We start from the raw sequence: 22,063 nt of genomic DNA, 5'->3' as shown, positions 1-22,063 counted from the left end.
TAATGCAGTCTGGTTTGACGCATATATTCATAATATAAATGAGGCTGGAAGATCAGCACAAGGAGAAGGTGACACCATCCAATTATAGCAGTGGTAGTCTACTACACATTCTACCTCCAAATTTAATTTAATTTAATTTAATTTGCTCTCTGGAAGGACAACCCCCCCCCCTCTGAGATCTGGATGACTCCCACTCTGATGGAGTTCTGGAAAGTCTTGAAGTCCTGGCTGTTCTCCCAGCCATTGAGGTAGTAGTGGATGGAAGATTTTCTCGGACATATTTGGCATTTACTGTATTTTGATGTTGGTTACCTAGATTTCTATCTTATTTTGTTGCATTTTTCTGTACCTTTGGGTAAACAATATAGGTGTTTTTTTTTAATAGTGCAAACTGCCCAAGTCAATTGGGAGTCAGCTAGTGCTGAAATCAATCAATCATCCAATCAAGTATATATATAAATAAATCAAGTATATATATAAATAAATTATATATATATATGTGTGTGTGTGTGTGTGTGTGTGTGTGTGTGTGTGTGTGTGTATTTGTACTGATAAATAAATAAAGGGAGACTACTATAGATCTATTTCGAGCTAATTAGCTCTCATCAGCTAGCCATACCCTTACTGGGATTTGAACCCGGGCTGTTATTTGAACCCGAGCTATAATTAGCTCGAAATAGATCTATACTAGTCTCCCTTTATTTATTTATCAGTACAAATACAACACAAATATAAAAAGGCAACAGTAAAAATAAAAATATGGTTTTCTGCCTGCATGGTCTTCTGTGATAAGCCGAAGGACAGAAAGAGGGAGTAGTGACCTTCCTCCCATATTTAGTCATACCAGGGGTTGTAACACAAATACATACATACATACATACATACATACATACATACATACATACATACATATATATATATATATATATATATATATATATATATATAGATGTGAGTTCAGAAAGTTGACATACAGTATTATGATGGAGCTTTTTGTGGTAATAGATTTAAGTACCCATCATACCATAAATAAATGCCAGGTGTTCCAGGATATAAAGAAGTTATTCCACTGATAGATAAGGCATTAGAAGGTCATTTTGGCACCTGTGTCAGCTAATGACCGATGGGAAGGGAAACTGACTCAAAGGAGGTGATTAAAATGTATATATAATTTTCCTCCAGGATCTTAACAGCCGTTCATTTATTATTTGTAATTTTAAAAACAAAGGCCTCTTAGCATGGATTTTAGTAGGGGGAACTCAGCATCTTGCAAAAGGCAGGGAAACATAACTCAAAAATAATTCATTCAAATGCATCTTACTAGCTGTGTTTCTTCTTTGTTCTGGCTGCTGAACAAGTGAACATGGCCTTTACATGAAACGTTTTGATTGACAAGCAACAAACAACATGGAAACGGAGGCAGATAAAAGTGGCTCCTGTTTTGTAGACACACAAGGGGCATGCAAATTCTACCATCAATATAAATGGTGAAAATGTCTTCTGGGAATGTTTGTGTGCAGCTGCAGTGAGTTTGCAGATTTTCTTCTTTGGCATATTTGCAGAATAATTCATATCTTTGAACAAAAATTCAATGTGGACTTGAGAGAATCTCAAATCAGCAGTCACCTAATTGACTTGGATCTTATCTAGGGAGGGAAGCAAGCCTGTGTACTGGAGCTCGAAGGGCATCCTCCAGGTGCATCAAATCTCCTCCAGGACTCCATCCAAGTTTGAAAGAATTTCTCTCTAAGCAGAGGTTTTCATTCTCCACCACTGAGTCCTCATTATGGTATATCATCATTCTCCATCACTGCTTGCCTGATCCTCCTTTTCTGTCTGGGATAGAATTAGAGACCGTGATTCATGGATCATTGGTTGCATAGCCCACGGGTGGATTGCTTTTCATCTCTTACCTGTTTGAAAAGCTTCCCCATAACTTACAGGAAATCATTTTTCCCCTTTTCTGCTCCTCAGTTTTGTTATTTCTTTTCCATCTGTGATTCAGATTGTAGCTGCTGTTTCTTCTTCCCCCGCTTCTTGGATAGTACAGATCTGGTGCTTCCCCCACCTCCATGCTTCTGCTGAATGGATAATCAACTACCATGGGAGATAGAAGCCACATTCCAAAGGAATGCCCCCTCCCTTTTCCATTCTTGGCAAAAAAAAAAGAGAGAGAGAGAGGAAAATGTTAAACTTTTACAGTTCAAAAACAAAACAGGACTCTGCAAATGCATAGCATGTTCCACCTGTTCCTTGCATGAATACAGGATGGGGAGTGGGGAGAGGGAAGAAGAATTGGCTGGTCCTGGCTACAGTTGCCAAAAAGTTTGTTTGTTTTTTAAAAAAGAAGTGGTAATCAGTCTTCTGTATTTATTTAACAGAACACACACACTCCTCTTTATAAAGTCCTTGATGAATAGTTCTGAAAAATTGCAAATGTTAGAATCTGTAAAAGAAAGCACATTACCTATTAGCATTTGGAGCTGAGTGGATGATGCACATGTAAAATATGGCAACTTCTTTACTTTCTTTAACCTGTGGTTTTGTTTTCTTTCTTTTTCAATTAAAGAGTCAGTGTAATTAGAAACTTGTTTTCACCGGTGAGAAGTAGACTGTCAAGAAAAGAATGGACAACAATTGAGGAGTCAAGGACCACATTTTACATTAATGAAGAGTAGGGAGCTACTGTATATCATACATATGGATGAGAGTGAATCTGGAAAAACAATTATGTAGGAATGCATATGGAAAGGGCGTTTTATTTCTTATTTTTGTTAGGGCCAGACATCAGTTTTTATCTGTTCCCACTGATGGCAAAAAAATGGAACTGCAATTTGGGTGACTCAGAAGCCTAATGCAGTCCTGGGGCTACAAGTTACTCAGTTATTTTAATAAATGGTTTGCCTTACAGGTCATTTTCAATTTATGACCACAAAGGGATCAGAATTTCCAACAAAGCAAACTTTGTTAAGTGAGTTATACCTGATTTTTTTTTGCCATGGTTGTTATGCAAATCAATATCAATTGTTAAGCAAATTTGACTTCCCCCTTTTGGTTTTGCTGATCAGAAAATGGCTAGGAAGGTGTGCAAATGGTGATCACATGACCCTTGGATGCTGTAACTGTTGTAAATACGTATCAGTTGTCAAGCGCTACAAATTTGATCACGTGACCACAGGAATGCTGCAATGGTAGCATGAGCAAAGCATCAGCCCCCCCGCCCCCTTCAAACATTAAAGCAGCCTTATCTTCTAGAAACCCCGAGCTACTATTTCAAAGGTTTCCTCTATTTATTGCACATATAGTCACTTTGTTTCATTACTGGTTCCAGGACTATTGTCCATGCAGGCACGCATGTAAACTTCAAGGTGGTGTGCTTCACTCACATGCTTTCCAAAGAGCCCCTTTTAAAGTAATACCCTCCAGCCATACAAATTCTCTATCTGTTTTTGCTCAGCAGAAAAAACTGTGATGATAAAGAAGATGGGGAGGCCTACAGACTAAGTCTTTTCCATGAAAGTCTTTTCCTCTGTCACTGCAAAAATATTGGTGGTACATTTATCAACAAAGTATTGATTTAATACTCTCATGAGCAATGGAGCTTTGAAACACATTTACTTTGTAGCAATGGCTTAGGTGATTATTTTAGATGTGTAGAGAGTCGTCTTTCCATGATCTCTAAAGAAATTCCATAAGCAATAATGGACAAAATTGAAACAAAGATGAGCACTGCCCCCTAGAGTTGTGAACGGCTAGCACATATGTGCGTGCGTGCATGCATGTGTGTATGTATGTACGTTTGTGTGTGTGTGTGTGTGTGTGTGTGTGTGTGTATGTATATGTATATGTATATGTATATGTATATAGAAATATATATGCTGTTTTTGTTGTATTCGGGTCTTTTCCCGTGTAAGGTTGAGATTGTCTTTGCAACGTTTCGGCAAGATCTCACTTGCCATCTTCAGGTTTGGGCTTAAGATGGCAAATGAGATCTTGCCGAAACATTGCCAAGACAATCTCAATCCCACACGGGAAAAGACCCGAATACAACAAAACCAGCATACCTACACCCGTGAAAATCTACGAAAACAAATTTTATATATATATATATATATATATATGTGTGTGTGTGTGTGTGTGTGTGTGTGTGTGTGTGTGTGTGTTTGTGTTACAACCCCTGGTATGCCTAAATATGGGAGGGAGCTCACTCCTCCCTCTTTCTGTCCTTTCGGCTCATCAACGAAAACCATCCAGGCAGAAACCCATATTTTTATTTTTAATGTTGCCTTTTTATATTTGTGTTGTATTTATGCTGATATTATCAGCATAAATACAACACATCAGCATAAATACAACACATATATATATATATACATATATATATTTTATCAGCATAAATACAACACACACACACACACACACACATATATATATAATGTTGCCTTTGTTACATTTGTGTTGCATTTGTGCTGATAAATAAATAAAGGGAGACTAGTATAGATCTATTTCAAGCTATTTAGCTCTCATCAGCTAGCCCTACCCTTACTGGGAATCGAACCTGGGCTGTATTACATATTAGGCAGTTGTATTGGCCACTAATGCATATATATATATATGCATACACACACATATATATACACACACACATACATACTGTGTGTGCGTGTGTGAATGTACATATTCCAGAAGTTCATTAGTATGTAGATATACATAGAGAGATATAGACATATCCCTACAGTCCCTCTCTTCCCTTAAAGCCCCATTTCTCTCAAGCGTCTCAATTAAATTTATACAGACACAGCAGCGTCTATGGCAAGAGAAGAGACAAGGAGGCCAGCCTGATATCGGGAGCATTGCAGCAGCATCACATGCAGACCCTGCCCTTTTTCCTACCTGCACTGCAATGTTTCCTGCACACCTCAAAGGTGAGGAGCTTGTCTTCTAATGTCATAATGCTGTTTTCTTTAGTCTGAAACAGCAGCAACCACTGTAGGTTCAATAGCCCCCCTTAAACCTTAGCAGAACTCCCTTCAGGCCCGGAATGCAGAATCTAACCATATTGGATCAATCCTATGCTAATTCTGTAAACATGCAGCCTTGCATGTGGGAAACATTGTAATGAGAATTTTCTTCTGAAACCAGCATTGGCGAAAAGGTGATGATAGGGAACAGACACAGCGTCATTAAAGAGAAGGTAATTAGAAAGATGCCATTTGAGCCTGCTGTTGGATATTTGCAGGCAGGCCCACCACTCCTTTAAGTAACTATCCTCAGTTTTACAAAAGGAGCGTGCCTGATTTAATTGAAAGTCAGCCTCTTTGGGAAACTTACTTCCCAATGAAGTAGAATTCTTATCTCTGAAGTCCTGAGTCAATCCAGCAAATAATAAATTGTGTAGGGCTAAATCCGTCTCTACAACAACCCTTGATGTAATAAATTATAAAGGTGTGGTATAATTTTTTCACTTGTTCTTTTGTTTAAATAAAGTTACCTAACAAAATCTTGGGGAGTAGGGGCAGAGAAACGACAAAAATGGAATTCCTTCTATTTGGTTTTTTCAACGTATGATGAATTTTTCAGACTCTTTAGGGAGTATTTTCTGCTATTCCAAACTAGAGATTAATATCCATTAGCTGGTTATCTTCTAATCTCTCTACAGAGACGTCTTGGGGCACTCAGCCTATTGCCAAGTAAATAAGAAATTATACTCATAAATTGAGTTTTCACTTTAAACAATGTCGGGTTTTTTTTTCAAAATAACAATTGGTTGAACAAATGACAGTTGGCACATGCCTGAGCATCAAGTCAATGGTTGGACTCATGTATACTATCTAAAAACTAAACAAAACACTTTCTGGCTTAGTGTGATGTGTGATCCAGATACAGGGGTTTACTTTTGCCTGTATGTAGTGGCTTTAGGGACTAGCGCTATGGGTGAAATGATTATTCCTTGACATTATTACCTGCATGCCCCACTGTGGTACAGAGGAAAGTTCAAATTGGTATGACAGATTTGTCAATGTTAACTTGAGTACAATAACAGGAAGGGGGGGAGCGAACATGGCTTGACAGAATGGAGCAGAGATCCAATACAATACAATAGCAGAGTTGGAAGGGACCTTGGAGGTCTTCTAGTCCAATCCCCTGCCTAGGCAGGAAACCCTATACCATTTCAGACAAATGGTTATCCAACGTCTTCTTAAAGACTTCCAGTGTTGGGGCATTCACAACTTCTGGAGGCAAGCTGTTCTACTGATTAATTGTTCTAACTGTCAGGAAATTTCTCCTCAGTTCTAAGTTGCTTCTCTCCTTGATTAATTTTCACCCATTGATTCTTGTTCTACCCTCAGGTGCCTTAGAAAATAGCTTGACTCCCACTTCTTTGTGGCAACCCCTGAGATATTGAAACACTGCTATCATGTCTCCCCATGTCCTTCTTTTCATTAAACTAGACATACCCAGTTCCTGCAACCATTCTTCATATGTTTTAGTCTCCAGTCCCCTAATCATCTTTGTTGCTCTTCTCTGCACTCTCTCCAGAGTCTCCACATCTTTTCTACATCGTGGCGACCAAAACTGAATGCAGTATTCCAAGTGTGGCCTCACCAAGGCATTATAAAGTGGTATTAACACTTCACGTGATCTTGATTCTATCCCTCTATTTATGCAGCCTAGAACTGTGTTGGCTTTTTTGGCAGCTGCTGCACACTGCTGGCTCATATTTAAATGGTTGTCCACTAGGACTCCAAGATCCCTTTCACAGTTACTAAGGTCCAGCATGGACCTTAAAGGCCACGTTCAGTGGCAGGAGTATGTGGGTGGTCCAGAATTAAACACAGGTGCAGAGGAAGAGGAGCGTTTGAGAGAGAGAGCTTGCCTTGCATGCAGCACTTGTGCCTGGTGACATTTATTCCCACTCCAATTCTGGCTTAAAAGCAAGGGCAAAATATTGGAAATCCCCTATGTCTCTAAGGTGGAAAGGTGGTGGTCTTGGTGATCTCACTCCCTTTGTGTTAGTTGTGAGTGTGTGAGATTAGTGACAGTATAACCAATAGCAAGGGGGTGGGGGGGAGATGGACGCCCGACAGGCAGGAAACCAAGAATACATCAGAGGTTCTATATTTAGGACTTTTTACTCAGCGGTGGACAATATTCTGTAACTTACATTGTTTGGGAGAGGGCAGAGGGCAGGAGAGCTATTGAAAGTCTTTGTTTGCAGAGATGCCACTTTGTCTGGGCTCAGGGAGCCAGGGAGGGAGAGGTAAGACATGCTAGCTCACTCCAATGGGATGGATGTGCGTTTGGGGCAGTTTGTTTGAGCAGATGATCTACTTGGAAGTGCTGAATGCGTTGAGCTATTGTTCTTCTTCTCGAAATGGCTAAAAAGGGATTGGGGTGGAGCGGAAGGTAGAAAAGTTGTCTCTTTACCAGTTTACATTTTAGCTGTAATATCAGAGGAACAAATTGGATCCCGTTTCTTCAGCTACAAAAAATAGTGACAGACTCACCAAAGAAAAAGATGTTAAGTGATAATTAGATCTCTTGGAAGATAGAAAGGATCAACAGAATGTACACAGAATATATAGGGAGGGATAGATGGAATCCTCACTGGATTTACAAAGTTCAGTATTGTTACTCTCCAGAGAGATATTTCATTTGTGTAATTGAGGATGATGTGAAAATGAGTCTGAAATGATGAACTTCATTAAAAGGTGACTATAGCTCCAAAAGGCTACTTCACTTCTCACAAGGAAGATTAAGGGCTCAGTGTATGGGAGACAAGATTTCTGACAACCACCTTATAGAAAAAGCAGAATTACCTCTATTAGTTATACAGGAAAAAAAAATCCAAATTCCTACTTAATATAAATACCATTATTAAGGAAAGTTGAGATAGGTTTATGAAAGAGGTTGCAAATCTTCAAGTTTCTAAAAGTGTTTCAAAAAAATAAGATGGATTTCTGAAGTCAAGAAAGAAAAGAAAATGCAAAAACTAGAAACGTGACAACTGTGTAATCCTTATTTGTATGGGTTGCAAACTTCAAGACCTCTGGAAGAAGTTTAAAAAAATATAACCACCATATAATAATAGTTAGGTTCACAGAGGCATCTGAGATATAGTATTTTGGTACGTATATGATGATGCAGTTTGTAAAACAGGAATTGTGACTTAGTGTCTTCTACAAATCCTAGTTTCATTCAATACATTATCATTAGACAAGTTATGGCTTAGTTTATAGAATAATCTAAAGGTTCAGACCTTTAATCAGTACCCATACCAAAAGAAAACAATTCAGGGAGTGGGAAAAGGAGGAGACCCAGGCACCAATTTGCCTGTTATAGAAACTGTATTCAGTTCACATAAAGGGCACCACTTTAGGAAGGCTACGTTCATAATAAAATGAAGCTCTCCGGGTACATATGACTTTGAGATGGTAAAATATGTCCTGCAAGTTTGCAAACTTATTTTCATGTTAGTTATAAAAAAATAGTTACTTATTTTTAAGAGGTACTATAATTGTGGTCCAGAGTGCAGCAGTTTTGTGTGAATATAAAAGGATGTTTCTACTTGAAGTACTGCTTCAAGTCCTCTGAAACATACAACGAAACAGTAAAAGACAGCATGCTGGCAGGAGAATTCTGGGAATCTACCCATCTTAAAGTTGCTGAGTTTGACAAACAAAGGCATAAAACCTCCATGGATTGGAAGTAAGGCCTAACATCTTCTATATTTCCAAGACAAAGTATGCAGGGACAGGTAAGTGGGCCCAGTAAGTCCCCATCCTAACAACCACTGGTTTAATTTCAAAGGACCCTGTAACAAAAGTAAATGAATCCCCTCATGCATGGTCTCTTCCAAGACACAACGGAATTTGCAGGAAAGCGGAGTATAGAAATATAGACGTCAGGGTTCCAAGGAACACCTCCAACGAAAGAAGACTCTGAGGCTAGAGATTCCTCAAAGTTCCATTTTATTAGATATGTCATATTAGCACATCCGGGAAAACCCAAATCTGAAAGTTTCCAGGTTTTCCCCACCCTAACGAAAATTCAAGTTCCTGCTCAGCACCCATATGTCCATCATATGGTCCAATTAAGCACCGTCCCAACTGGAGATGTCTCCCAGTCACACCACTCCAGGTGCAGGGCAAGTAGTCCTTGACTCACGGAGAAAGGAATGTTATTTTGACTATATCTACCCCACTCCATAACCCCCCCCCTCCCAGTTTCCCACAGCAATAAATGTGGCAGGCCTAAAGGCCCAATGCAAAAGATGGCTTCCAGGCCTCACGATAGATTTTAGGGGTTCCCAACCCAGTTGCTTTTACCTGGAACTTCAACAATTTATTTTCCTTTGGGTTTTTTTTAGACTTGAGGTGCCATAAACTTCTCCAGGTAGGAGGCAAAGCGAGGGGGGATATATGTGTAATGCTTGGGGGGAATGCAACAGCTTTTGATTTTCACATCTCTTTATTTTACCTCATGAGTCATACCAAAATGTTCTCAGGAGCTGAGTAACTGCCGGATCTATTTTTACTCTTGTACAGCAGGCTTCCTTTCTTCAGCTGCTTCTACAGAATACAAATACAAAGAATGGGGGTAGAAGGAGTAGGACTGGAGAGTGATGCAGACTGGAACAAGGGAAGTTAAATACCCCCCCCACACACACACCAAACCAAATCAAGATGATTAATATGCTAAGATCCCAAAGAAACAGCATGTGATGGGGGAAATTCACACACACACACAAATAACATAAATTATTATTATATTCGGATTAATATGGAAAGGAGCAGGTGGGAGATATTCTTTTCCAGTGTTATTTGGCTCTTCGGAAAAATAAAGAAGGAAAATAGGGTATTTTTTCATTCCATCAAAACAGGAAATAACTAGCAGTGATAGAAAATTGTTTGAGCAAATGCTCTTCATGGTTGAAGAGTTCAATTCTGTCCTGAAGCTCAAAAGAGAAAAATGAAAGTAGAATCATGCGTAACTTTCTAAGGGAAAAGCTGTTAATTCTTTGTTGATGAGAACAGGGAGACATGAGAGCAGAAGACACATTTGAGGAAAACTGTCTTGCTCTCTTCTCCTCTCCTCATTTTTGATAGGCATTGTGTTTTCTTTCTACATCCACAAAATTATTACATGCAATCTCATCCTCCACTAACTCTGGAAAGAAGAGGTGGTGATGGAACTGCCACTGACTGTATCCTCTACAATGTAGAATCTACATTCTCAAGAGGAGAAAACTAAATATATTCCATTGGCCCTCAGAACTCCTCCAAAATGTACCTGGGAAAAGATATGCTACCCACATACAGTAGTTACATAAGGGGCATCCCTCTTTCTCATGGATAAAACTTCACCCTCAAATTCTGGTAAGGTTCACAATAGTAAGGTTCACTTAACTAATTTCACCTTGGAAACTTGCCAGTTTTCCTTAGGAGCAGCATTGGGAAATGTTGGATTGGTGTTCCTCTGTTTACTTAACTGATAAGCATCATTCCATCATTCTCTCCAGTTCCAAACTTTGAAATTGTTCCTCATACTCCTCTGTCCTCCTCTCTCTCTCTCCACTTCCACTTTAAAATATTTTTCCCCTTCTGGAATTCCAAATCCATTCTGAGAAATTGGAATTGGTTTTCCAATTGCTTTAGTTCATATGGGTCACTGGTTCTCAAGTGGGTTTGAGATACTTTTGGTGTCTGATCCTTGTGATGTTTTCTGTTGCTGGACAGGCAAAAATGACTGTCATTATATTAAGGAAGAATTTCTTAACACCAATCTACATATCCTGTTGAACCTGTAAAGTAGAATTAAAGATACAAGTTTTGGGTTTGTGCAAGTCAATTTATTTCTCTACTAAATCTATTTCTTCATGTCAGATGAATGACGTAGAAACAGAAACTCTGAATGACAGATTCTGCCATGCTGCTGTGCTATGGCACATTGCTCCAAATGCCACAATCTCCTTTAACATCTGGAAAGATTTTGGATCCCAAAGCTTTCCTTCATTTTTCCAAGTTCTCTCTAGATTTCAGCACAAGAACAGATTACTAAGTGCCAAAGTATTTTAATTTCCTAATTCAATATGCCAATATTCCACACTTCTTTAAAATGCAGTTTTCTAAGCAGGAGCTCATTTCCCCCCAGCCCATTGTCCTCCAGAGCTCCTGGTCTATATATCTCTTCATCACCAGCTATAGGTTGTGCTAAATGAAGATTATGAAAGTTATAATCTAAGGCATCTGGAAGATACCAGGCTAGAATAGATTGCTCAAGGGTATTAATGTGATCACTATCTTAATCACCATCACCTACCTTATCTAGAAGCACTGGAGGTGGGTGGGTTGGTTATTAGTTGTAGCAATCAGAACCACTACAATATTGGATTGAAAAAATGCATTTTCATGTACATGGACTTCAATTGCAAGAGATTCTAGCATCTGCTTTCACGATGGCTATAACTATGATACTCTAGAAGAGGTTTCACAACATGATGTGTCGGCATGGATGGCTGCAGTGGAGGAACAAGTAGATGCCAACTGACAACACTTATGTTGTGTCAGAAATTGTGCCTTCTACAGATGTGCATGCAGACTCACAAGTATGAAAGAGCAGAGTTTATACTGTGATGTCCTGACACACATTTTGGCATTTTGGCATTACTGTAGCTGGGTCTCAGAAAGACATATGATGTCAGACCCCGTGGTTTAAACTTGGCAGAAGCTATCCAAATAGTTGTCATGTCAGACGACATAAGAATTTATATTGTTTATAAGGCTTAATCGTTAAGTTATAATACTCTCTGTCAACGTAAAGTTGAGACTTTCTTATACCTGGAGTTGTTTCATTTTTGCACTTCATTACCCTGCCTGTTCCACAGATTAATAGACATTCTGTCTTGAGTTTCTCAGTCTTAGAGGTTAGCGACCAATGGCTGTTGACATAGCAATAGCAATAGCACTTTGACTTAAATATCACTCCATAGTGCTTTACAGCACTCTCTGAGTAGTTTACAAATGTCAGCATATTGCCCCCAGCAATCTAGGTTCTCATTTTACCAACCTCAGAAGGATAGAAAGCTGAGTCAACCTTGAGCCGGTTAGTGGTCTGAGTTAGCCTGCAACACTGTATTCGAACCACTGTGCTATCACAGCTCCACCACATAACCAACATATTGGTCCTGAGAAACTCTATGTCTTACTATAACTTCTACATATAGCGGGTACATGCAGTTCCTAGAGATCTCCAGATTGGCATTTAATTCTATTTTCATGTGAGGCAAGAAGAAAAAAGTGTATAGGAGTAATCAAAATTATAAACTTGATTGACTATAAAATTATATATAATTTTTTTAAAAAAAATTAATTTACTTATTTTTATTTTTAATTTTTTTTTTACCTTAACTTTGTCCATATCTTTGTCTTTGGCTAATCTCCTGTCCATGTGAGGACTTTAGGCCAAAAGACGTTGACACATTTGCTGTAAAATTTCACTCCCCCCCCAATCTAGAACCTGCCAGATTTGAAAAGTTTGCTTTGGAGAAGCTATAATATACTCTTCAAGGACAACTGATTTTTAGCATCCATCTTCCTACAGGTAAAGATGATGTATTTCATTCTCATGTTCAATAAATATCCATTTTTATATTCTGTACACATTCAATAAATAATACATAAATAAATAGCCACAGAAAGCTTTAGCTCTTTGAATTGTATTTACCTCAGACCCATCCAGAACTGTTAGGTCTTTTTCTAAACATCCTCTTCCTCACTGTCTGAATTGCTAAGATTTAGCTTGTCTTTAAAGCTATGATTCTAAAAATGCTGTCACACATCATCCAAGTGTAAATAAATAACCTTTTCCCCTATATTAGATGTCACGTAATTTAGCCGGATATGGAAAAGACAGTGCGCCAAAGACTTAAAAAACAAAACTTGGGATTTTCATGCCACAAATATCACTCTTCCTACTATATTGACCCTAGACTCTGCACATTCTCACTTTGATGTACTTAAAAGGGATTATGAAGTTCACACCATGAAAAAATAGTTTTTCATCTGATCTTGGTGGCATACACTTATGAAGATTAGAGAAATATGTCTAGATGCTTAACAGTGTGGTCCTATAAAGTTGAATTTAAAAGTAATTTACTCCTACTTTGTTCAGTGGGAATGCAATGTAAGGAAACATTTTTTAAAAGTTTTGCTTTTTGTTGTTGTTTAGAATTAGGTTTTAGGGACTTCTTGAAGTTGCGGTGCTAGCATTGCTGATCAGAAGATGCCCACAGTTTAGGAAATAAACATGGGAATACATCAATAATTCAAACTAAACATATATTCAAGCAAGGTCAAGGCAACTTTTTTTTTCTGTAAAGGGCTATGTTCTCTCTGGTACTGTGAAATATCCAATATTTGTGGGCAATAAACCAGCTGCTCTTTCCTTCTGGAGGGGGTAGGTGGGAGGGAATCCCTTCCACTGTAACCTCTAGGGGATATTCCAATGCTTGGAAAGCTAGTCATCTCTTCATCCTAAATGCCTATTAAAAGTACATAAAATTTAACCACTGCAGCTGGGGCAAAGTAGTGAGAAATTAAATGACCCAAGGTTGTCTTCTACAACTTACTGCAAAACTGCATGGAACTAAATGTGCCAATTGTATCGTTTACATACTTTAAATAGCAATCATTGTGAGGGCCAGCTGGAGCTTTCTCACTGTACTAAAATGCAAATTGAAGGCAACATAATTTTCTCAAGGTCAAAATACTAGAAATGTTTCCCAAACATAGTCAGATTACAACTTTTAGCATTCCCAACAAGCATTGCTAATGGGAAATTCTGGGAGTCAAGCTACTTTGCACCTGAAGAGTTGGGATGTGGAGGGCAGATTGAGCTCAGCACATTTTGATTTATTCATCAAACTATAATTAAGCAAGCAATGAATGTGTTCATTTACAGTGCGAAACCAACGTCTTATGTTACTGCAGGGTTTTCCTTCTGAGTGCCGTTCCACAATCAGAGGTTCTATGAAGCAGCTATGCACCCGGTTATGACATGTACAATCATGCACATCTCTGAATCCTGGGCAACTCTAGTTGTTATGTGAAGTCACAATACTGCCTGCTAAAGAATGAATGGCTCAGATAAATAGCATTTAAGAAAAACTTTAATGCACAAACAAAATGTCCTGGTATTTTACATAGATAACAGGACAATCCCAAAGCCTTAACAAAACGGGCAACTGATGTTGACAACTGAACTCCTGCCACAGCTGTAGGTTCTCCGTTCACTTGGCTTTGTTCTCTGCCACGTTAGTTTCTGCCTTGTAAAGAATGTCTAAATCCCAAGATATAAATTGACATTAGAGCATATTCTACGACCTTACAAGAGCTGATGGAGAAGCAGAATGGGGTTTAGCTTGTGCCACTTAATTATATACTAGCTGGATATCCGTGTTGGATATCGCTACGAAACAATGTGATTGGGCTTATAGCATCAAAGCGTGTTAATATAAGGCAACTGGCAGTTGGAACAGGGTTCTTTTTAGGTGGGGAGGGGGAGTAGAATAAGGCAACTGGCAGTTGGAACAGAGTTCTTTTCAGGTGGGGAGGTGGAGTAGAATGTCCAACTCCTTAATATCAGAGTGTGTTAATACTGTATAAGAAACAGTGGCGTGCGGTGAGGTTTATGGCTGGTGAGGCACTGACACAGTGGTGGGTTTCAAATTTTTTTAGACTTGTGGACTTCAACTCCCAGAATTCCACAGCCAGGCATGCTCAGTTCCGATTTAAAGCGACAGCATTTGTTTTTCTCCTTTGCGAAAGAAGTTCTTCTTTTTCTTTTTCTTCTCCCTTACCCTCCTTCCTCCCTCTCTCCCTCCCTCCCCCTCTCTCAAACAAACACACACACACAGAAGTTGGATTGGACTATCTCTCCTACCCCCTTCCCTCTGTCTCACTCACTCACTCTCTCAAACAAATACGCACACACACACACAGAGTTGGATTGGAGGGAAGAGCATCAGCGAGGAGACCACAGGAGCCTTTGCCCAAAGCCCCGCACCAGGAGGATGAAGTTTGAATTCCTCCCCCTCCCTCCGACCCAAATGTACCTTTTCCAGCTGTTTCAGAGAGGATTTCAACTCTGCTCTTGACTCAGGTCCTCTGAAGAAGCCCCGCCCAAACGAGCGCCCTCTACTATGAGGCAGGAGAACTGCGTGCCTCACCTACATCAGGAATTTTTAGGCTTTTAACCCTTGCTTAACTCTGCTTGAGCGATCATAAAATGCCTAAAGTCAGACTAGATGAGGCATGCAGTTCTCCTGCTTCATAGTAGAGGGCGCTTTTTTAGAGGCTTTTTTATACAGTTAAGCAGAATCATCCATGGTGAGGCAGTAACTAGCTCAGCCTGACCTCAGCTCTCGCCTTTTTCCTTTTACATTTTTTTTCTTTTCATGACGACAGTGGTGAGGCTGAGCCTCCCCTGCCTCACCTGACTGCACATCGCTGATAAGTAATACTAATGACCTCATTGTCATTTCGAAAAATCCTTTCTTAGCGAGCATCAAGAGGAACATATGTGCCAAATTTCAAGTTTGTAGGCTTTAGAGTTCTGGATATATATATGTGTGTGTGTGTGTGTGTGTGTGTGTGTGTGTGTGTGTGTTGTAATTGTACTGATAAATAAATAAAGGGAGACTAGGATAGATCTATTTCGAGCTAATTAGCTCTCATCAGCTAGCCATACCCTTACTGGGATTAGAACCCGGGCTGTATATATCTTAGGCAGGAGTCTTAACCACTAAGCCATGGGTTCTCTTCCTTATCAGTATATATATATATATATGTATGTATGTATGTATGTATGTATGTATGTATGTATGTATGTATGTATGTATATATATATATATATATATATATATATATATATATATATATATATACTGATATATATATATATACTGATATATATACATATATATATATATATATATATATATATATATATATATATATATATATATATATATACTTATATATATATACTTATATATATATATACTTATATATATAGGAAGTATATATATATACTTCCTTGTCATAATATATATATATTATGTCTGAACTGTACCAATTGGATAAATAGGAATTGGTTTATTGAGCTGTTATGAATCTGCACAATCCCTATAGTTCTATTTAAGGCACAACTGAAGAGGAACATCTAGACTAAATATTGCCTCCCATCAAATAAGGACTATATAATCCATTTGCTTCCAGCTGTTTCATCCTTGGCCCTTTCCTCTAAACCTTTAGGAACATCCATAGTGTAGGATCATAATCCTGAGAGCCATTGATTAATAGATGGATTCTTCAGGCTACCATCAAAATCATCCTACTTTCTCTGTGTTGCTCTTATGCAGTTTGTCTTTATCATAGATAAAACCCTCTCAGTGAGCCTGCTGGATGCCATAGAACTACATCTCTAAGCTAATTGTCCTCAGGATGGCTCACTGCTAATGGGTGGCCTGGCCCTTTTACCATCCAGTGGAAGGAGATGTAGGTAGCTACATCATTTCACAGGAGGGAGAAGGCAGCACTACTGGAATGTGCTCGCTTGCACTCAGATCCAGACATATTGATGAGAAAACATTTAGGATGACATCTGCTGAAAAAAGGAATGACAGGGTAAAAATGGTTCCATTTAAAGAGCAACAAAGTGGTTGGCAGAAATGCTGCTTGGTTTCTGCATCTAATCAATCTTTTACAGCAGAGACTTCATGCCTCATTCCAATGCTGAGAAGCTTTATAATATAAAATTTATGTGCATATGTCTGGTCTTACAAATACCATGCGGGGGGTTGGGGTTGGGGAGTGGGCTGCTCTGAAATCACTTGCCCTGAAACATCATGAAACTGCCAGAAAAATAATGAAACAATGAATAGCAGCACCCTGGATTTCACAGGCAGAATGGCCAGAGACCAACAGTACAGCAGATAGATAGATAGATAGATAGATAGATAGATAGATAGATAGATAGATAGATAGATAGATAGACGGGAGGGAGGGAGGGAGGGAGGGAGGGAGGGAGGGAGGGAGAGAGAGAGAGAGAGAGAGAGAGAGAGAGAGAGAGAGAGAGAGAGAGAGAGAGAGAGAGAGAGAGAGAGAGAGAGAGAGAGAGAGAGAGAGAGAGAGAGAGAGAGAGAGAGATGCTGTATGTGGAATCCCCCACCCTGGGCACTCTGAGTTTAAAGAGTCTGAACAGATGCACTTAGAGAGAGTTCTGCATGAGCAGCAGCTGTTGCAGCAGACAATACTAAGTTAGATCATAGATCAAGGAAAGCCTCAAGTTTGCAAAAAGGCATTGAATTTATTTATTCAATGTATTTACTTGCAGTGTAACAAATTATTCTTGGGGAATATCACATAACTAGACACAGCAGAAAAGGATCTTAGCAATTTACCAGAGGAAATTTAGATGCACAGATTATGACCAGCATTACGTTCTAAGAGCAGCGTCTACAATGGCTTTTTATGACCAAGTTCACATATAGTGGTTTAATCTGTGGTTTAAGTAAACCACCATTGGCTCCTTTCCCATAACATAATGGATCACTTTGGTTTGCAAATGGATAGCTACTGTCTGGATTCTCATAATATATAGCATCGTAAGCCAAAATAAAGCCCTATTAGGGCTTAACGTGTGTAAACTGAATTAATCCTCTTGAGCAGGGATTTGGAATGTGAGTAGAAAAGAAATAGCATCAAATGTAGTTTCCATAACCACGATGGACTATTTTTTTTTATTTTAATAGAAAATGTTGACTCTTGTTTTGTTTTCATTTAACAACTAATTACCCCAACTTCCCTCAGTAAATGTCTCCAATTTTCCGAAGCTTGAATGTTTATCACATTCTGGAAATTATTACTATAACAACAAATTGCCTTCCAGCACTGAAGGCAATGACATGTGCCAACTTCGGTGGATTCTTTTGTTAATATCATGTATATCTTTTTGGCTTTCTTTTAGCTGCTTCTGCAGACAGATCAAAGATATTCAAGCTCGTTCTTTTTAGATTCAGTGAAGTAGCAGAGCTAGAAGAACATGTATTAATCTTGTCGCCAAGTACCTAGGCTTCAACAGAGAATATTAGGAGCCAAAAATACAACACAGCAATGCTAGCCTGAGAACTATCCTCTCCTTTTTCACTTTGCCCTGAAGGAACAGAATCTCCCAGGTTCTGTCTTTCAGAAAGCAGAGGTGTTTCTCCATTCGCACTGTGCTTGTTAGCTAAAGATTTTGAAAAATTCTACTGAGACTAAATTCTCTTTTTCCCCTCTTTGATTCATAGCCAAGAGAGGAGTTCCTGGCAGCCCTGTCTCCTCCCCCTCTCCTCTCCCTCCCCCTCGTCTCCTTTAAAAGAAGGAACTGTAATACTAGCACCTTATTTTCTTGCAGACTAAAATTGAGACCCAAACTTGCTCTCTCCTTGGTGCTGTGTCTGCTTCCACCAGAGAGCGGACCTTTTGCTTCCTTGCTGCAACAGAGTGCAAGGATCAGCGAGAGCAACTGCAGCAATTCTAGGAGGTTTTGCAAGACTTTACACACATATTTGCTGCAGCAAGAACCATTTGCTCACCTGTCTGCCAACATAACAACTGAAGGCTCAAAACTCTTCCTCAACCAAGGCTACCACTGCTCTTTGGAAAGACGGCTGGCGGGGGGAAGCTCAGCCAAATGATTCCAAGCAAAGGGCTAGTGTAAGTCAAAGCAGGAAAAAATGAGGGACTTGAAGATCTTCATTCTCCCTGTGTGGTTTTCAATGGTTGAAGTTTAATGCTTTGAAGAAACAGTCTACATAATTTTGCTTTTGCCAGCAGACTTTTTTAAAATATCTTTTAAGAGGACCTGATTTCATGTGAACTGCCAAATCTAGGGACACCGACCTTGCACTGCACTACTAGGGGTATGTAGATGGAAGAGACTGATTTTGGATGGCTAAGATTTTGATGGGGACATGACTAAATTTTTATTTTTACAAATACCTTTTTCTTCTCTACAGAGAAGGCAGACTAGCAATCAAGTCCCTCCGCTCTGGAACTGTTAATTCCCTCCACCCTAAGAGTATATATATATATTTGGAGAAAGTTTACTGGGACTGAAATGAGGCAGTGAAGAACTCTACACTTGATATACAGCCAATTACAGTAAGGGCAGATCCTCAATCTCAAGACTGCCTGAACTGGGGAAACCTTAATTCTTTATTTTTTATTTTTAAAAAAGACTCTCCTTCAATGTGTCTGGAACTTTTGGGGATTGGAGTCGGCATGAATTTTGGACTGCTTTTCGTGTCTCTCTGTTACCTGCCACTCATCAGCAGTGAGGTAAGTACTTGCCTTTTAAAAAATTGTAACAAAAACTTCCTGGTGAACATCAAACTGATAAAAGTATATGCAAAGGGTAGGAAACACAAGTAAGTGATTGCCAGCAAGAGGTCAGAGTGAAAGAGTTTGCACAGGATATCCCCACTTTTTCCCTTATAGAGTGCAGAAATTAATGTTGACCTATTAAATTAAACTGACATCTTGGTCTCCTTTTTTGGGGGGAAAAAATCCTGAAAGAATTATTCTCTGGAGGGAAGTTACTGATTCCAATATTTAGAAAAAACAATACAATCTTATGCATGTTTACTTGGAATTCCCAGGAAATTAAATGTGATTTACGCCCCAGAAAGTGCTAATACAATTGGACTTTAATCATAATAATTGTCAAACAGCTGCTCCTGGAAGTGCCTTGTTTATGATTGTCCAGTTTGGGTAAATACAGTCCATGTGGCCTTTTCATTTTCTCCTAACATGGAAAAAAATGCACCTACAGCCTGTTTGTCGCAACTAAAAAACCTTTTTTTTTTCAAGATTTCAAGTTATGCTATCAATATCATATTACATGAGAACATAATATTGATGGCTGTGACACTCGCTTGTCCATCTGTGATACACTTGTAACCAGTGATTTTTATTTCTCAAATACCGAAGGAAAAAAGTTATACTGGCATTCTCATTTCCAGTGTATTCCGGCTACACTGATATCTAATGCTTATGGTTTGTTATGCTTTTGAAAGGTAAGGAGCATTGTGTACAATGCCAGATTATCTTGGAAGATCCCTAACATAAGGCATTGATGAAATTGGAGAACTCTACTTGGGAATTCAGCCCAGGTAGCTGCCATACAGGGGGTGGTAGAGGGAGAGTCTCTGTTAGTTAATGGAGGGAGCCTGGCATATTTCTTATGATGCCCAAGGGAACTGGTCTGAATGAAACAAGCAAAGGTTTCTCTCTCACACACTCCTACAGTGGGAGGGTCAAAGTAAAAGGAGTTGGAGAAGCCAGAGTATTGGCTGGCAGCTGAATTCCAACTGGGGGATACTTAGCTGGGGATGTAGTCTTCCAGCTGTTCCAAGTTGGAGCTGCCACGGGAGAGATCCTGTATCGGTTCCAAACAAATGCCCAAGAGGAAAGACAGGGAATGTGAAGATTGGGTAGGGAGGAGTTCTTAAAGGGCCAGAGTTGCAGGATTTCCCTTTGATTTCAGCAGGAAAGTCCCTGCAATTTCTATATGCATTACTTTTGGTCCTATATAAAATTCTTTTATATGTGGGCATTGGGGATTTTTTGGTAGTCTTTGGCTCTCTTCTTCAAAACAACAACAACGGTATAGCCAGCTGCTTTGAACGAAATATCAATTTAAGAGGCAGGCTCCAGTTCCTTAATGCTGAGTAGGTGTGCTGCCTTCACAAATCCAAAGATGGCAAGGAGATTACCATTATCCTGCCAAGAAGCCATACCTGTGTGCCTAGAATGTAGGCACACAGGTATGGGCAGAGTAATAATCGAAAGGGGGTTGTGAGAACACAGAGGTGGGAACGTCTAGTTTAAGGGAGAGACTGCACAATAGGATCGTTTAAAGAATGGAAACTGCCTCCCTTTTCGGAGAAAGAGGCACTCTTGCAATATCATTTACAGAGAATAGCAAGAGGCTCAAATAAAGCTGTATAAGGTCACACCCCTTTTTTGCCAAATAAAGCAGGTGGAAGGAAGCCAACACAAAAAAACTTCGCGTTTGCCCTTAATTTGTACCTATTACTAAGACTGGCCCAGAAATTAATGAAATGCTGTATAAGAGAACCCTGGCGCGGGGGTGGGGGTGGATTCTCCCCCGGGGATCGCTGAGGCTCACCTCCTCCCCCCCCCCCCCACTTTCCTAGAGCGACAGAGGCTTCCCTCCCAGATGATTTGTTTTAGAGAAAAAATCGGTCTGCAGTTTCCTGAGCAAGAGAATACCTGGGAGGCTGCCAAACCTCAGGTTACTTGTGTGCCCACAAACCTGTGCAAAGAATTCTTCTTTTGTTCTCCGGGAGAAGAGAGCGGAGGGAGGGAAGGAGAGAGGGGGGGGGAGGAGGTGCGTCACGCGCTCCTCGACGGCCTCCGCTGAATCCCGCTGGAGGTGGTCGTAGCAACGAAAACCACCGGACCCGCCCGGGCTTTACCCAGCCGGAGGGGAGGGACGGGGAGGGTGGGCGCACCTTGGGCCCTCCTCTCGCTGCTCGCGGGCGGTGCTGGGCCCCTCTTCGCTTCTTCTCCCGAGTTAAACCGAAACAGCCTTGGGGGCGGGTGGGGGGGCGTGGGGAGAGATATTTTCTCGGAGTGGGCAGCCCTCTCGGCCTCCAGTGGCAGTGAACCTGTGTGGGTGGCACCTCCCCAGTGCTGTTGTCCTTGCTGCAGTCCTCTTGGTCGCCTTAGAGGTTCCCCGTTGGTATTGGCATAAATGTCTGCTGCGGTGATGAAACCAGAGGTTTTAAGTATCCAGCAATATACAGTAGCGTAGCGGCTGCGCCTCTCTTTGCAGGGAGTGGCAAGTTGAATGGTGACCTATTTAAAAAAAAAAGTAAACTACAGTAGTGCGTTACTAACAGTAGGTAAAGACCAGTAGTGAAGGGGGCTTTTGAGGCCCCAGTAAAAATTCCTAGAGCCTTGCTGTGCGGTAAATGACCTTTAACAGATTA

General features: G+C 39.9%; 1 protein-coding gene and 1 long non-coding RNA gene across 5 annotated transcripts in view; one reads left to right on the top strand and one right to left on the bottom strand.

Moving 5' to 3' along the window:
- Positions 1-1,055: 1,055 nt before the first annotated feature.
- Positions 1,056-21,965, bottom strand: LOC309394884. 3 transcript variants are annotated; one of them, XR_014175810.1, is made up of 5 exons: positions 21,385-21,965; positions 10,420-10,804; positions 9,481-9,572; positions 2,468-2,612; positions 1,056-2,152 (listed from the first exon to the last, which is right to left on the bottom strand). It is a non-coding gene; the product is annotated as an uncharacterized lncRNA (long non-coding RNA). The 3 variants fall into 3 exon arrangements; XR_014175811.1 differs by lacking the exon at positions 2,468-2,612 and having other exon boundaries at positions 1,056-2,142; positions 21,385-21,961; XR_014175812.1 differs by lacking the exon at positions 2,468-2,612 and having other exon boundaries at positions 21,385-21,959.
- The window catches only part of PDGFB (platelet derived growth factor subunit B), a 38,028-nt gene continuing 34,424 nt past the window's right edge, over positions 18,460-22,063 (top strand). The window contains exons 1-2 of one of the 2 annotated variants that reach the window (XM_081958546.1): positions 18,460-18,761; positions 19,285-19,385. In XM_081958546.1, the coding sequence (XP_081814672.1) occupies positions 19,296-19,385 (90 nt within the window). In that variant the 5' untranslated portion in view covers positions 18,460-18,761; positions 19,285-19,295. Of the gene's footprint in view, positions 19,386-22,063 lie in introns of both variants that reach the window. The other variant, XM_081958545.1, reaches the window with a different exon arrangement.

Source organism: Natrix helvetica, assembly GCF_964273705.1.
Source record: "Natrix helvetica genome assembly, chromosome: 6".
In the NCBI taxonomy this organism is placed as follows: Eukaryota; Metazoa; Chordata; class Lepidosauria; order Squamata; family Natricidae; genus Natrix; species Natrix helvetica.
Note: the sequence above shows the minus strand (reverse complement) of the source record. Positions and strands in the feature narration are given on the sequence as shown.